We start from the raw sequence: 15,786 nt of genomic DNA on the forward strand, positions 1-15,786 counted from the left end.
GTGCTACAAGTGCGCAGGCGCCGGCTTTGTGAGGCTGGGAGGAGGGGGCGAGGGGCGGGTCCCGCGACTGCGGTTCCGGGGCGGGGCCGTCTGGAAGAAGCCGAATCCCCGCCTCTGAGGGGCAGCGGCCGCAATGGCGATTTTTAGCGTGTACGTGGTGAACAAAGCTGGCGGCCTCATCTACCAGTTGGACAGCTACGCGCCACGGGCCGAGGCTGAGAAAACTTTCAGTTACCCTCTTGATCTGCTGCTCAAGCTGCACGACGAGCGTGTGCTGGTTGCCTTCGGCCAGCGCGACGGCATCCGGGGTGGGCTAGGATTGCGTCCGATGGGCGGGCCCGGTGCTGCGGAGTGGGCTGGTGTCTCTACTGGGCAGTAGGGTGGGGGGAGAGGGGGTGAGGCCGGGTCGCTGGTCCCATCAGCGGAGTCCCCACGCTGGGGCTTCGTTGACCCTTAGCTTCACCTCTACAGTGGGCCACGCAGTGCTGGCCATCAATGGCGTGGACGTGAACGGCAAGTACACGGCCGATGGGAAAGAGGTGCTGGAGTACCTGGGCAACCCTGCTAATTACCCGGTGTCCATTCGGTTCGGCCGACCCCGCCTCACCTCCAATGAGAAGCTCATGCTGGCCTCCATGTTTCACTCGTAAGTCCCCCAACCCTGTCTAGTGCCTTTTGGCCTTCACTTGGCCCTTAGGCTAGCTGGATTAGTGTGGTTCTGCGGGAAGTCTCCTGAGCAGCAGTGCTTACCTTTCTTTGCCTTTTCTTTTTTTTAAGCTTATTTATTTTGAGAGAGCACGCGCAAGCAAGGGAGGGGCAGAAAGAGAGGGAAAGGGTGAATTCCAGGCAGGCTCTGCAGTGTCAGCAGGGAGCCGATGCAGAGCTCGAACCCAGGAGCCAGGAAATTGTGACCTGAGCGGAAAGCAAGAGCCGGACGCTCAACCAGCTGAGCCACCCAGGCGCCCCTCTTTGCCTCCTTTTAGGTCATCAGTTCTTGTGTTATGAAAAGAAAAAGAACGAGTCCAGTATAACTAGGCTTTAGATAATACTGGCAATGGTGTGATCTTGTGTAAGTCAACTTCCCTCAGCTTTAGTTTCTAAGTCTTTAAGGTAACTGAACTAAATGATCTTTAAGACCTTTTCCTGCTCTCAACTATAGTATGACATATGCTGGATAATGATAGTCATGGGGTAAGTAACCCTGGCGCATAGTCCCAGTGTTAATTTCACCCAAAGCTTTCAAGGTAAAATGCTTTACAGCAGAGTAGGAGTGTAAACTACATGCAAAGTTCAAATGAATTTTAAAGAAATTTTGGTGCTTCTGCTAGGCAATTGAGGAAGCTGCCTCTTCCTTTTTTTTTTTTTTTTTTTTAAATGTTTGTTTATTTTTGAGAGAGAGAGAGCTCCCAAGCAAGAGAGGGAGGGCAGAGAGAGGGGAGACACAATCTGAAGCAGGCTCCAGGCTGAGCTGTCAGCACAGAACCTGACCCGGGGCTCAAACTCACAAACCATCACACTGCCTCTTCTGACCTCTCAGAGTGTAATGTAAACTCCTCAGCAGCTAGGGTTACTTCAGTGGAAAAGTTTGATCAGCACCCCTCCCTTAAAACATGGGGTGCATTCCCAACCTTACCTCCTTTGCAAATAGGCTGTTCGCAATCGGTTCCCAGCTGTCTCCAGAACAGGGCAGCTCAGGCATTGAGATGCTGGAGACCGACACGTTCAAACTGCACTGTTTCCAGACACTGACAGGTATGCGTCTTCAGATAGGCCAAAGGGATGCACTGGGGGCTGGTTGGGGGAAGGGACTGACCAGAGACAACTTTGGTAAGCAAGGGGGTGGTGGTTAGCTTTTCCTGGGACAATTGCACAGACACGTCTGTTTTGCAACTCCAAAACCAATATTTAATCCGATGCCAGTTTTGCCCACACCACCCAGCACACTCGGCCATGGTTATCTTGTGTGCAGATAAAACCTTAATGTTGCACATGTTTTGGTAAGTGTTTCCAAATGAAACTTGAATGCCAAATGGAAATGACCTTCGGATCATGTCGTTGCCTCACTCCCTTAATGGGGATAATTGAAAACCTCCTGAATTTGTTTCCTGCCTGGCACTTGCTGCCGAGGGACCACATGACTAGGAATTAAGTGACAGAGCTAGAAATCAAAGCTTGGTCTCAATCAGTTGGGTGATATGATAAAGTCATGTTACTGCTCTGGTCTTACAGATCCACAGTCTTGGTTTTCCTGCTTTACGGAGCAATAGGATAAAAGTAAAAATGGGCTTATGAAAATGCTACACACACACAGGATGATGTTATTTGCTTTTCTCCACTCTTTGGTAACCATTCCTGGCCCTTCTCCAGGGATCAAGTTTGTGGTACTGGCAGATCCCAGGCAAGCTGGAATAGATTCTCTTCTCCGAAAGATTTATGAGATTTACTCAGACTTTGCCCTCAAGAATCCATTCTACTCCCTGGAAATGCCTATCAGGTAGGTAGTCGCCCTCCCCAGATATTGGTCAAAGCGTCCTTGCCCTTCTCTTTGTGCTCTTCCCCAAAGATATTTTTCAGAAGTGTAAGAAGAGTTATTTTTCAAATAAAACAAAAGTGACTAGTCTTTTCTTGCTATTTTGAGAGACTAAAGACTTTCCTATGGGGTTCATATCCTTCTTCATGGAAGAGTTTCCACTGGCTCTACCTCGGCACCCAAAGTGGGGAAGAGTCTGAGACTTTACACTTTGTCCTCATCTGTGCCACTTGGGTCTGGCCTAGGTGTGAGCTGTTTGACCAGAACCTGAAGTTAGCCCTGGAGGTGGCAGAGAAGGCTGGAACTTTTGGACCTGGGTCATAGGCTGAGCCTGCAATGGATCTCCCAAATTTTGAGAGATCCTGCAGCAGGAAGTCTGCTGTATCCACTCCGAAGGAGATCCTCACAGCTTCCTTAGTGCACTTGACAATGGGAGGGTGCAGAGCCTGATGACACATACTGATCCCTGAGCCTTAATACTGCTCTCTGCCCTCCCGTGTCTATCGTGGGCCTATTTCCCAACTCTGTACAGACTTATTTATGGAGGGAGTAGGTCCATAAATGCTAAATAAACATTCCTTTGATCTGTGTTTGCTATCCTAATTGATGGTTTGGGGGGAAAGGATCTGGTGGGTAGACAGGAATGAGAAAAGAATTCTGAGATGAGATATGTTCCAACAGAAAAAAATAAGTGTTCATTAAATGAATGAACTTGGGGCTTTAAGTCAGGACCTTGGTCTAGTTCCAGAATTGCTGATTTCTAGGGTGATGGTGGAATATTTATCAAATGTTTATAGCCAGCCTTTACTGCTTTATCAAACTTAAACCTCACCCTAATCTCAGGGGGTACATTCTCCTATGGACAAGAGATTTAGCAAGGTACAGACACTCTATGCCTCAGAGTCTCAAAGCTAATTACTAACTGCATGAGTTTGAACCCAGGCTTTCTGACTATGCTATCATAAGCCACTGTTCGGAGCGCCTAGGTGGCTCAGTCAGTTGAGTGGCCGACTTCAATTCAGGTCATGATCTCACAGTTTGTGAGTTCGAGCCCCGTGTCGGGCTCTGTGCTGACAGCCTGGAGCCTGCTTCCGATTCTTGTTTCCCCCTCTTTCTGGCCCTCTCCTACTCACCCTCTATCTCCTTCTCTCAAAAATAAATAAACATTAAAAAAAAAATTATAAGCCACTGTTTACTGATTCCCTCCATCAAAGTATTTAATTTGTCTGAAACCCAGTAGCTTCATCTCTAAAATGATCATTGAATTATACAGTGTAAAGTTGAAGGCAAAGGAGACATAAGCTAAAAGGAGTATACGTCAGATCTCCCATTCCAAGGAAATGAAGTCTGTCCTGTTTGGGGTGAAAGAGCAGTAGCAAGAGAATATTTTCCAAGGAAAACTGTCTCTGGTCTGTAATACCCCTTTTGAAAGAATGGCTCACTGTGTTTAGTATCAAATCTAGTTTTAATCTCTTTATCAAGTCTTCCTCCCTCCCACCCAGGCCCTGGTGTTCCCAGGGTATTGGTGAGAGTGATGGCCTCCTCTCTGCCTGGAATCTTGAGGTATTGGCAAGAACAGTCACCGTGTGCTAAGAGGCCTTAGGGCAGAAATCATGGCCCATTGGTGCCCTGCAGCTACAGGAGGAGCCTCACCTCTTTTGGGGATGGGGTGGGGTGGGGTGGGGGTGGGGCAGGGTCCAGGAGAGGAAGAGGGTATTGGAGACTCCCTCACTGTAGGGGTTTCCTGTTTGAAGGCAGGAAATTGGAGCTAATGAAGTCCAAGAACAAAAGTTGTCTTTTAAATAGAGCACAGGATGGGGAGCTGGGACCTCATTAGCCACTGATAACTTCCAGCGCCACCTGGGCGAGGGAAAAGGAGCAAAAAAGGCGATCCAAGGTTCATCGGTAGCCGGAGCAGCCCCACTTTCTTTCTCCCCGCCCCCGCACCTCCCCAGCCCTGTGCAGGGGAAGGTCCACAGGTGGGAGAGGATGCACAGGTGCCTGTACTGTCTTCACTCAGCCTTCTTGGGCACTCGGCCCATCTTGGTGCGGATGTTTCGTAGCAGAAAGAAGGCGACTGTGCTGACGGCACAGATCACTTCGGCCACCCAGAAGGCTGTGCTCCAGCTATAGTGCTTGGCAATGGTGCTGAAGGGCAGCCCAGCCAGAAAGCCGCCCACTGCCAAGGAGGAGGGGAAGAGTCTGGGTCATTTGTGAGGCTAGGGCCGGCGGGGCCTGCCCCAGACTATAGCTGGCTTAAGTGCGAGGCACAAGTAGGGGTGAGGTGGAGACTCCGCTTACCGTTGGCCATGAGTCCCACAATGGCATGGGAGGTGCCGCACAAGTTGGGAGGAGCACTCTCATTGGCTATAACTCCGAACAAGGCAATGGGACCGTAGGAGGAGAAACCGAACAGAGCTCCCAACACCAGGATCCAGAGCTGCAAGGGCAGCACAGAGTGGCATTCAGAGTTTGAGAGAGCCTACCTACCTATCTACCTCTGCCAGAGGACAGAACAAATAACTGTAGTAGGGACACAGGAAATGACCTCCCTCACCCCACTTTCTGATATAATGGACAGGGCAGAGCTAGAGGAGTGAGTGCCACACCGAGCCAACCCGAGGGCCTGTGTGGGTAGGTGAAGGAGGTACAGAAGCCATCCCTCCAAGTTAGATGCTATCTCTTCTCAGAACTCATGCTAGCTGGATTGGCTAGAGGCAAGGAAGACAGTAGGACAAGGGTAAGACAAACCAGGAGGAAAACCAGAGATAAGGCACCTCATGCTCCGTAAAGCCTGTGAGCTCAGCGAGAGGGTGAAGAGCTGGAGTCCAGAAAGCAACATCCTAGAGGAGCACAGGAAAGAAAAGGAAACCAAGTCCCGAGTCCAGGAGGGGCACCAAAGTACAAAGAGGACACGAGGTAAGACAGACCTGGAAAGGGAGATCTGAGAGGCAAAGAAAGGCCTGGGCCAGGGTGGAGCCAGGGAGAGGAAGCCTGAGAGTCGGCGGCCCTTGCTTTCTCATCCTTGTGCCTGCTGTGGGCCAGGCCCTCCTTATTTACCTTGGGGGAGTCACTGGTCACAGTGACCCGGAAGAGGTACATGGACACGGTCATGCCAGCCATCATGAGCAGCAACAGGCCATGGCGAGGGTTCCCGTAGATGGATAGGCCTGCCTGTGGATACAGTCCCAGCAATGTCAGGGCCTAAAAGCAGCAGAGAACCTCCACCCCTGGACTCTGATACAGCAGGGCCTCTGCTGACAGGTCTTTGGCAATCCCACCACAGCTCTTGGCCCCAGGCAGCTCTGGGAGGCCCCGGGACCTGCTCGTTGTGTTCAGAGGCCAAACTCCACAACATCCCTTCCTCCACCACGGGGCAGGGTCGGGACATGTGCTGGCAAGCTGCACCTGCTTCCTCCTCAATCCCAGTTTTCCTGGGGCTGTGGAGAAGCCCACTGCCAGGCTGAGAGACATTCCAGCTCTCCTTGACATCATTTAAAGCCTTTTCCCCAAGAGTCTTAACCTTCACACCCCCAGCGAATAGCGGCAGCCTGGAATCATTCCAACCTCCCCCAACCTAAACTGGCTTATGCCAGCCTGCCCGTGCCCCAGGGCTCCCGCCTCTCTGGTGCCTGTCCCAGTCACGCTGGGAAGATTTAAAGGGACCCTCCTCCTTCCTGTCCCGTCTGCCCACTCACCTTTGCCATGGCCCGGTCTGACAGGTAGCCAGCTGCGATGCTGCCTACAAGGCCCCCAACCTCCAGGGCACTCATGTAGGAGCTACCTGGAGTAGGGAGTTGTGGTGGGAAGAGGGAAAGGAAGGGTGGGTGTTACACACTGGGGTTGTCCCAGACTGGCTTAAACCCAGAGAGGTACAGGGTCCCCAAGGGTGACCGACCACAGCTGTCTGAGTAGTGCCTGGCCTCAGGGAAAGAAGGAAGGGATAAAGAGAAGCTGGGCCTGAACTTCCCATCCCCTTCATTGACTCCTGCTCCCTAGGCCCACCCCTGTTCCAAACTCATCTTACCCACGAGGACGGATTGTCCTTTCTCCTGGATGAGGAAGAACTGGCCCCAGTCAGTACAGCAGGTCTTTACTCCAAATACCACGAGGTAGCCCGTGGAGAGTACCCACAGGTAGGGGGACAGCAGCAGCTCCTGTAGAGTACTCTCCTCCTTCGAGGAGCCTGGGGGCAGGAGGAGGCCAGGCCTGAGGCTCCACTCTTGCTGCTCTGCCCCGACTGAGCCCCCACCACTCATTAACCAGCCACAGGGCCAGAGTCCATCCACACAGCCAGGGACCAGCAGGAAGGCACCCCTTCACCCACTGTTCTACCCTGTCCCCTCCACTATAGGCCTCAGCAAATGAAACAGGGACCAGGGCACATGGAGGAAGGCACCCAAGCCACTTAAGCTTAGGATGCTGTCCAGGACAGGACAGGGAAGTCTGGCTCTGCTGTGAGGAAGGACCGGGATATAACATGAGTCACACAGCATTTGTTGGCTCTGCCGCTTGTCTGGTACTTAAGTGTCTCTTGGAACGGAGTTTTATTTACTCCCCACCAACTTGCCACCACCATCCCTCCCCCTGCCTCCATCGGCTAGCACAGGGCCAGGCATACAGCCAGACCTCAATGAAAGTCTGCCAAATGAATGGTGGATGAAGGTGCCCCAGTGATTCGGCTTGGGTGCGTGCTCACCCTTCTTGTCCTTGGAGGGGGCGGGGTCCAGGTTCCGGAGCCCAACGTCAGCGGGTTCATTGTGGATGAGCAGGAGACAGAGGAAGGAGACAACTACACAGAGCGCCCCGGACAGGGCCAGCGTGCTTCGCCAGCTATAGCTCTGGGCGAGGATGGTTGCCAGGATAGGGCCCAGCCCTCCAGCCAGGTTCATGCTGGTTGACAGAATGGCCCACCAGGTGCCAAACTGAGATGGCTCAAACCACTGTGGGGCAGAGGGTTCAGAGTAGGTGCCCACGTTAAACACGTTGAAGGTGAGGGTCAAGTGGGGCAGGGGCAGACCTAGAAGCTCACATTACAGGGACGAGGAAGAGGGCGCCTCTACTTGGCAGGGCCAATTCCCTCATCTGCCACCTGATCCCACCATGTTTAGCTCCTAAAATATCTCGACGAGCAACAGGAGTTGGACTGGAACTCCCGAGGAACCCGCTCGGGGATGGGAGTGCTGGTACTCCCACATGCCCTGTAGGTATCCCCTCGGCCAGTCTCAACTGGCTTCTTGGGAGCAGACACTCACCTTCCGCAGGATCTTCCCACAGGGAGGCCAGCCCAGCCCCTGTGCCAGGCCATTGAGGAACCAAAGAGCAGCAAAGACAGGTACCATGGAGCTCCAGGAAAAGACTACGTTGACCAGGCCGACCAGAAGCAGCCCAGAAGAGAAGAGCCAGCGGGCACTCATCTGGTCAGACAGCACCCCGCTCACAAACTTGCTGATGGCGTAGGCTGCCGACTGGCTGCTGGTGATGAGCCCTGCAGGGGAGGGGAGCAGGAAGCAGCACACCTAGGGGGTTAGGGGCAAGGGCACAGGAGGGATGGAGGAAGGCATGGGGTCACGTGTGTAGAGGTGCCTGGCAGGGTGAGATAGGTTCCTTCCAAGGGGACCAGAAGCAGCCTGTGTTGGAATCCCAGCACCCTTTCAGGGGGCGCCGCTACCCCTCCTCACCGCCGGCGCTAGCCCCAGGCTGACCCTTGACTTTTCAACCTGGAGAGTTCCAGCTGCAGCTGTCAGGGGGCAAGAAGGGGAGAACAGGGCAGCCCCACCCTGGGATTTACCCATGCCTGGTTACATTTCCTCCTCACCCCGGATGCCGACCCAGGGCTTCTAGCAGTTCCGTCACCCCCACCTCTGGGCATGGGGCAAGGAGCTTAGAATTGGAATCAAGGACGTTATTCCCCCTGAAATGTAGCGTGCGGGGCCACGTGAAGTTTCTGTGCCACGTCTCCAGTTCCCATTGCTTACGACGTCAGTGGCCAGCATGCACCCTGTGGTCTTAGCACGCACCCACGAGGTGTGGAAACCATGCCCAGAAGCCCCCTAAACATAGTCGGAATAAGCCAGACCTCTGGGGGCGCGTGTGGGTCACAGGCACACAAAGACACATCACATAGGCAGCCCTCCTCAGACGCGTATCGACTACACTCCTGGTGCTTAGCCCACAGCCAGGCGTATGGTTTTCAGAGTCCGGTCGGCGTGTGCCGACTCTCCCTACCCTCCACTGCGCAGACGCTCCACGCACGCTACGTGCCTTTATGCACGACACTGCCACCAACACCAACTTGTCCTACGGGTCCTGGGTCCCAGGGCCCACCACCCTGCCCTTCCGTGGCTCACCCAAGTCGTCCTTGTCCAGAGGGATCTCCTCCACCAACGACGGCATGACGAAGGAGAAGGTCTTGCGGTTGAAGTAGTACAGGCTGTAGCCTCCAAACATGGCTGAGAAGATCACGGCGCGGTAATAGCCGTAGCCTTGGGCGGCCATGGTGGAAGGGAGCAGGCCCCAGTGGCCAAGACGCGAAGCCTCCGACCACAGCTCCTGCCTGGGGCTCTCTCAGTGACCAGATCTGCTGAGTCAGGCTTTCTCTGTTCCCTCCTCCACCCAGCCTCCCAGGCTCCCTTTATAGCCACCTTCTGGACAATCATTAAGCCTGGGGCAGCTCGTAGGGAACCCAGTGTCCTGAGGGAGACAAGAAAACAGGAGATTACTGTCGGAGAATCTGTGGGGGCTGGAGGGGGTCCCAGAGGGAGGCACTGCCCATAAGCCAGCACGCTGTGTCCCTAGAATTTCTGCCTTTCTCCGCTCTTCCTTGTCCGCCTGCCTGTGAAACCAGCTGTGATTAAAGGCTCAACCTAATTACTTTTGTCTGCCTGAGCCCAGGGGAGGCAGGGGTGGGATAAAACAGAGCTGCCCTCTCTAGCCCTGCTCCCTCAGCCACCTACCTTCTCATTCATTCAGCCAAGGTTTACTGGTTGCCAGACACTGCACTAGGTGCTCAGTTTCTACACACACACACACACACACACACACACACACACACACACACACACTCAGACACATACCCCCACTTCCAAGCCTTCTTAGGGCTGCTGACTCAAGCCCTGTAACTCCCAATGCCTAGCACACATCGGGATGTAGCTGTTTATGGATAGTTGCAGAATTGTAAGCGAGGGGAACTAACTTCCCAGAGCAAGCCCCTGTTGCACTGAAAGCCCCTGTAAAGCCTGCGGTCATGGTCACTCAGCTGCCTCTGGTCCCTTTACCCTATGACGCCAGTGTGGGGTGCCCTCTGGCTGGCTGGGGGCTGCAGGGCGAGTGACAGCACGACCCGTGGGCGGGAAGGTCCACCCGCGGACTTCAGGCTGCACTGCCGAGCCCGCTAGCCTTCTGGGGCCCCGGCAACACGCCCCCGGCTTTTCCGCTCGATTAGGAAAGCAATTGGAGCAGAAGGCGTAGGCGAGAGCTGAGCAGGCGACCGCTCATAGTCTCCCGGAGGCTCCTCGCTCCAGGCGCCTAGTGGCTCAGCCCAGCAGGACGGGGCCAGGCGCAGGCTCTCGGCACCTGCCCAGCCCCGTGTCCTCAAGCTACCCAGGACACCTGACTCGGGCTGCGAGGCCACAGACCCGGCAGCCGGAGAGGTATGGAGACACCGGACTGGTGCGACAAAAAGAAGCAGGTGCATGCTGGTCCGGAGCAGCGCCTCAGAGGCCCCCAGACTCAGGAACTGCCCCTCATCCCAGAAGGGGCAGCTGCAGGAACACCTCCGCTTTGGATCGGAAGTTACGGCAACCTTTACTGGGGCTCTAACAAAGGAGCCCCAAGACCCGAGACTCCCCCTCCAGCCCCGCCTTCAGGCGGCACCCCTCCCCAGCATTTGTCCCGCTACCTGCACGCTGGCGGGAGCCGGAATAGGACAGAGCCCGGAGGCGGGACCGCATGCGCATGCGCATGCGCTCGCTAGGGGGCGGGGCCTCCGCCTGCGCCTAGCTGGCTGAGAGCCAAGTCCACCTCCAAGGGTGTAGTCCAAAGCTGCCCGTAGTACTGGTCCTTGGGTGAGAACAGCGCCCCTTAGGGGCTGGACTCGTAGGTCCCTTCTTTAACCGATGGCATTCAACATACCAGTTTTTAGTGAGCGCCTCCCACTACCAATCACTGTTCCGCGTTAACAGTCTGGAAAAGGCCTTGTAGAGAGCACAGTCTTTTCTGTAAGAAATTAAAGCCGTCTTCAATAAATACAGTATGAACATTTGATTTGTAATCAGACTGTTGGGGACAAAGTTAAGACAAAATACACGGGGTGTTTAAAGTGCCTGGCCAGGAATAAACCTTAAATTCTAATCCTGGACCCACTACATTTTAACAATGTGACCTTGGGTAATAATTTCTATGAACCCCAGTTTCTTACCAACCTCATAGGTTCATGTGAGGACTCAATAGAAGATTTATTATTATTTTTTAAAGATTTTATTTTTCTAAATATTCTCTAAGTGGGGCCCGAACTCACAACTCCAAGATCAAGAGTCACATACTCCACCAGCTGAGCCAGCCAGGAGCCCCTCAACAGAAGATTTAGATTAGAATTTAGAAAATTTAGGTAATCGCTTTCACAGACTACTGGAGAATTGCTGAAAGAATTCTAAGTGTTCCAAAGTTGACAGCAAAGATCTTTTAGATTAGGAAGGTGATCAGGGAAGGGAGGAGAAGCCTGCCATCAGCCACCACCAGTGCCACTCCAGAATGCCTCATGAAAGCTCTTATTTTATTTTTATTGTGTTAACGTGTATTCATTTTTTGAGAGACAGAGAGAGCACAAGTGAGGGAGGGGCAGAGATAGAGGGAGACACAGAACCTGAGGCAGGCTCCAGGCTCTGAGCTGTCAGCACAGAGCCCAACACAGGGCTCAAACTCACAAACTGTGAGATCATGACCTGAGCCAAAGTCAGATGCGCAACCGACTGAGCCGCCCAGGTGCCCCTTGATTGGATTCTGATGAGAATCGTGGGTGCGTTCGGTATTTCCCCTCATTTCCCATCTGGGTACCCAGAACAATGAATGCAGCCAGGGATTCCCATGAGCAGAAAGATGAAGCATTCAGCCTCCCAGATGACAATCTTGGATCTAGCAATTGGGAGGCAGCCGATTTAGGAGAAGATAAAAGATGAAGATAAAAGATGAAGAACTGGGAGTCTTAATATCAGCAAAGTACGGATAGTAAATTATCAGAAAGATATTGAGGACATTGTAGACTTGGCTTCAGTGAGGTAGGAGGATCATGGCGCAGAAGGTAATATGGCTGGAGATGATGATGATGATGATGATGATGATGATAATGATTCACCTGATTCTGAAAGTCCAAATGACTCTGAAAGTGGCTCACAGAGAAAGAAGAATCTGCTGAAGAACTCCAAGCTAACTGAGCACCCGGATGAAGTGAAGGATCCCCAACAAAACTAAAAGATAACCTACTCAATGAGAGAAGATATTTGCAAATGACATATCCAATAAAGTGTTAGTATCCAAAATATATAAAGATACTTTATATAAACTCAACACCACAAAGCAAATAATCCAATTAACAATGGTTGGAAGAGGGATGCCTGGCTGGCTCAGTCAGTAGAGCATGCAACTCTTGATCTCAAGGTTGTGAGTTCAAGCCCCACATTGGGTACAGAGATTACTCAAAAATAATTAATTTTTAAAATAGGCAGAAGACATGAATAGACATTTCTCCAAAGACATATAGATGGCCCACAGACACATGAAAAGATGCTCAACATCACTATCAGGGAAATGCAAATCAAAACCACAATGAGATGGGCTGCCTGGGTGGCTCAGTCGGTTAAGCATCTGACTCTTGGTCTCGGCTCAGGTCATGACCTCACAGTTCATGGGTTCCAGCCCCGTGTCGGGCTCTGCTCTGACAGTGTAGAGATTGTCCCTTCTTGGGATTCTCTCTCTCTCACTCTGCCCCTCCCCCACGTGCACTCTCTCTCTCTCTCTCTCTCTCTCTAAATAAATAAATTAAAAAAAAATGAGATATCACATCACACCTGCAGAATGACTAAAATCAAAAGGACAAGAAACAAGTGTTGGAGAGGATGTGGAGAAAAAGAAACACTTATGCACTGTTGGTGGGAGTGCAAACTGGTACAGCCACTCTGGAAAACAGTATGGAGGTTCTTCAAAAAATTAAAAATGGAATTACCATATGATCTACACTACTGGATATTTACCCAAAGAACATGAAAACATTCAAAAAGATATATGTACCTCTATGTTTAGTGCAGCATTATTTACAACAGTCAAATCATGGAAATAGCCCGATTGTCCATCAATACGTGAATGGATAAAGAAGATGTGATAGAGTCACCTGGGTGGCTCAGTTGGTTGAGCGTCTGGCTCTTGATCTCTGTTCAGGTCACGGTCTCATGGTCATGGGATCAAGCCCTGTGTCGGGCTCCACGCTGATGGCTGGAGCTGCTTGGGATTCTCTTTCTCTCTGCCTCTCTCAAAATAAATAATAAACATTAAAAAAAAAGAGAGAGAGATGTGGTGTGTGTGTGTGTGTGTGTGTGTGTGTGTGTGTAACTCAGCCATAAAAAAGAGTAAAGTCTTGCCATTTGCAACACCATGGATCGCTCTAGAGAGTATAATGCTACGTGATATAAATCAGAGAAAGACAAATACCACATGATTTCATTCATATGTGGAATTTAAGAAACAAAACAAAGGAACAAAGAAAAAGGAGACAAACCCAAAAACAGGCTGTTAACCATAGAGAACAAATTGGCAGCTGCCAGAGGGGAGGTGGGTAAAGGATGAGTAAAATAAATGAAAGGGATTAAGAAGGTTCTTATGATGGGGTGCCTGGGTGGCTCAGTGGGTTAAGTGTCCAGCTCTTGAATTCGGCTCAGGTCATGATCTCATGGTTCGAGGGATCAAGCCCTGTGTTGGGCTCTGTGCTGGCAGGGAAGAGCCTGCTTGGGATTCTCTCTCTCTCTCACTCTCTCTTTCTGCCCCTCCCCCGTGCATGTGCACGCTCTCTCTCTCTCTCTCTCAAATAAACTTACCTAAAAAAAAGTATACCTATCATGATGAGCACTGAATAATGTATAGATATAGAATGGTTGAATCACTCTATTGTACACCTGAAACTAATATAACGCTGTATGTTAACTATACTGGAATCGAAATGAATATAAATAAAAGCCTTATTATAATGGACAGTGGGGGACTATACAGCACAGACTTTTACATTATAATTATTTAAAAGAGTGCCTGCAGATACTATGGGTTACACTTGTATGGGTATGACTATAACCATTTTGACAAAGAGTAAGGGTTGTAGAAGATAATAAATAAATACAGTACTCAATTTTCTTTCTTATTGGCACCATCAACCTTCTTTGTTATTAAAAAATGTCTAAGTTTATTTATTTTGAGAGAGACAGAGACAGCAAGAGTTGGTGGGGAGGGAGGGGGAGCAGAGAGAATCCCAAGCTGGCTCCGGACTATCAGTGCAGAGCCTGATGTGGGGCTCGAACCCACGAAACCGTGAGGTCATGACCTGAGATGAGACCAAGAGCCTGCTGCTTAACCCACTGAGCCACCCAGGGACCCCAGCACCGTCAAATTTCCAATCCCATCCTTTAACAACCCTTCAATTACAGTTACAGGCAGGACATTTTATAGTTCGTGGTAACTGTTTGGCCTTTTTTGTTCCTGTATATTTTTCTCTTATAAAATCTTATCTGATACTGTGATATGTTCATGAAAAATATTCTTGTATGATTCTTTGTAATAGTAGTACTATTCCTCATGGATATTCCTACTGCCAATAGCAATCTAAATTATTGTTGGCATAAGATTAGGTACTGGCCTTTGAACCAAAGCAACACGAAAGGAAATACTTTCCCATCTGTTAGGATGGGATGGCAACTGTCATACATTTGGAATGTTACGATCCCAAGCAATCTTTACATAATATGAATTACATAGTGTATTATATTTTTGATGAAACTTGGCCCGATTGGACATAAAAAAAAAAATTACTTCTCTGATCAATTGGTCTTCTATATGTAAAACTGGATTTTTTAAAAAGGGAATATGTGACCAAAGTTAATTTTCTTCCTAAGGCCTAGATAAAGAGAAAGCAGTTTCCCATTTTTAAAAAAGAAGAGAAAAAAAAATCTTTCATGGCTAATATTTTTCAGGAGTCTAGGTCAGTTGTTTTACAGGATGTCCCTCGATATTTGTCCAACTATTTTTGCGATGATTATATTAATTTTGGGAGAAGTACTGTATAGATGATGATGTGTGTACCACATCGGGAGGCTTGGGATAAGTTTGATCATTTAGTTAAAATGGTGTCCGCCCGATTTCTTTATTGTCAAGTGTATCTCTTTGTAATTAGTAATCTGTGGGTCCATACTTTGGTACTGCCTCATCAACCTTCATCTGTGGGCCTACCTGACCTCTCTCCAGGCTTCAATTTCTTCCAACATCTGATCAACGTCCATAGGCAACCTTCAGAACCATCTTCACACCACACCCTGCCTCCGGGACCAGCCAACACCTGCTTTTGAGATTAGCCTCTTGTGGTCGACCAGCTACTGAGCTCCCAGATTTGCCAGAATTATTCCACCCACGCGGCCTGCCGCCTAATCAACCTGCATCTGCGGGCCTCCTACCCTACCTCCCTCCCAGCTTCTATTTCCGCCGCGACGGTGTGGCTCTGGACGGCTGGGGCATTTCCTCCGCCAGTGGGCAGAGGACCAGCGCCAAGGCACTGGGAGCCCCTCGATGCCAACCCCGCACCGCGGCTGTGCCCTCTTCCAGGACGAGCAGAAGCCTCCCAAGACTGACAGGGCCAAACCCTGAACTCCGTGGAAGCCGCCCCAGCCCAGGAGAAAACCCCGAAGCAGGCCCTTCTGGATCTGCAAGCCCCGCCCACACACACTCTGGGTCTTGCCGGAAAACCGGATCCTAGAGGAGCAGGTGGACCTCGCCAGGAAGATGGGGTGCACCTGCCTAAGCTCCCGGGGCCGGGCTGCGCAGCGCCTCTTCCAGAGACTCACCCTCCTGCCCCCTAGCAGCCTCCGGAGCCCACGGCTTTTGAGGGACCCTTCTGCACCCCCTGGCGTGGGGGCTTCTGCCAGAGCCTCTACCCGCAGCCGCTAGGCAGCTTTTTAACCACCCTGCAGCCCTCTCCCAAGCCCTAGGCCAGATAGAAGCAATAATGC

The 15,786-nt window shown here is 51.1% G+C and overlaps 2 protein-coding genes across 4 annotated transcripts; one reads left to right on the top strand and one right to left on the bottom strand.

Annotated features, from left to right (window-relative positions):
- The first annotated feature begins 75 nt into the window (after positions 1-75).
- On the top strand, positions 76-3,120 carry TRAPPC4 (trafficking protein particle complex subunit 4). The gene is made up of 5 exons (XM_043579556.1): positions 76-308; positions 472-646; positions 1,649-1,752; positions 2,368-2,494; positions 2,776-3,120. Exons 1-5 carry the CDS (start codon positions 134-136, stop codon positions 2,852-2,854), a joined length of 660 nt encoding a protein of 219 aa, XP_043435491.1. The 5' UTR covers positions 76-133; the 3' UTR covers positions 2,855-3,120.
- Positions 1,696-10,527, bottom strand: SLC37A4 (solute carrier family 37 member 4). Of its 3 annotated transcripts, none has more exons than XM_043579552.1 (10): positions 10,431-10,527; positions 8,881-9,223; positions 7,786-8,018; positions 7,230-7,473; positions 6,558-6,716; positions 6,229-6,314; positions 5,591-5,704; positions 5,308-5,373; positions 4,832-4,970; positions 1,696-1,808 (listed from the first exon to the last, which is right to left on the bottom strand). In XM_043579552.1, the coding sequence occupies exons 2-10, from the start codon at positions 9,026-9,028 to the stop codon at positions 1,723-1,725; spliced, it is 1,275 nt and encodes a 424-aa protein (XP_043435487.1). In that variant the 5' UTR covers positions 9,029-9,223; positions 10,431-10,527; the 3' UTR covers positions 1,696-1,722. The 3 variants fall into 3 exon arrangements, with proteins under 3 accessions (XP_043435487.1, XP_043435485.1, XP_043435486.1); XM_043579550.1 differs by lacking the exon at positions 1,696-1,808 and adding an exon at positions 3,977-4,709 and having other exon boundaries at positions 10,431-10,525; XM_043579551.1 differs by lacking the exons at positions 1,696-1,808; positions 5,308-5,373 and adding an exon at positions 3,977-4,709 and having other exon boundaries at positions 10,431-10,524.
- Between the last annotated feature and the right edge of the window lie 5,259 nt (positions 10,528-15,786).

This window comes from Prionailurus bengalensis, chromosome D1, assembly GCF_016509475.1.
Source record: "Prionailurus bengalensis isolate Pbe53 chromosome D1, Fcat_Pben_1.1_paternal_pri, whole genome shotgun sequence".
Classification (NCBI taxonomy): Eukaryota; Metazoa; Chordata; class Mammalia; order Carnivora; family Felidae; genus Prionailurus; species Prionailurus bengalensis.

Bases quoted from the DNA above. Each gene is read 5' to 3' on its own strand.
- TRAPPC4 (XM_043579556.1), top strand. From the start codon at position 134: ATGGCGATTTTTAGCGTGTACGTGGTGAACAAAGCTGGCGGCCTCATC. The intron at 309-471 runs GTGGGCTAGGAT...TCACCTCTACAG, and splicing joins CCAGCGCGACGGCATCCGGG to TGGGCCACGCAGTGCTGGCC. The intron at 1,753-2,367 runs GTATGCGTCTTC...GCCCTTCTCCAG, and splicing joins CTGTTTCCAGACACTGACAG to GGATCAAGTTTGTGGTACTG.
- SLC37A4 (XM_043579550.1), bottom strand. From the start codon at position 9,028: ATGGCCGCCCAAGGCTACGGCTATTACCGCGCCGTGATCTTCTCAGCC. The intron at 7,474-7,785 runs GTGAGTGTCTGC...TCTGCCCCACAG, and splicing joins GTGGGAAGATCCTGCGGAAG to TGGTTTGAGCCATCTCAGTT. The intron at 6,315-6,557 runs GTAAGATGAGTT...TCCCTACTCCAG, and splicing joins AGGACAATCCGTCCTCGTGG to GTAGCTCCTACATGAGTGCC.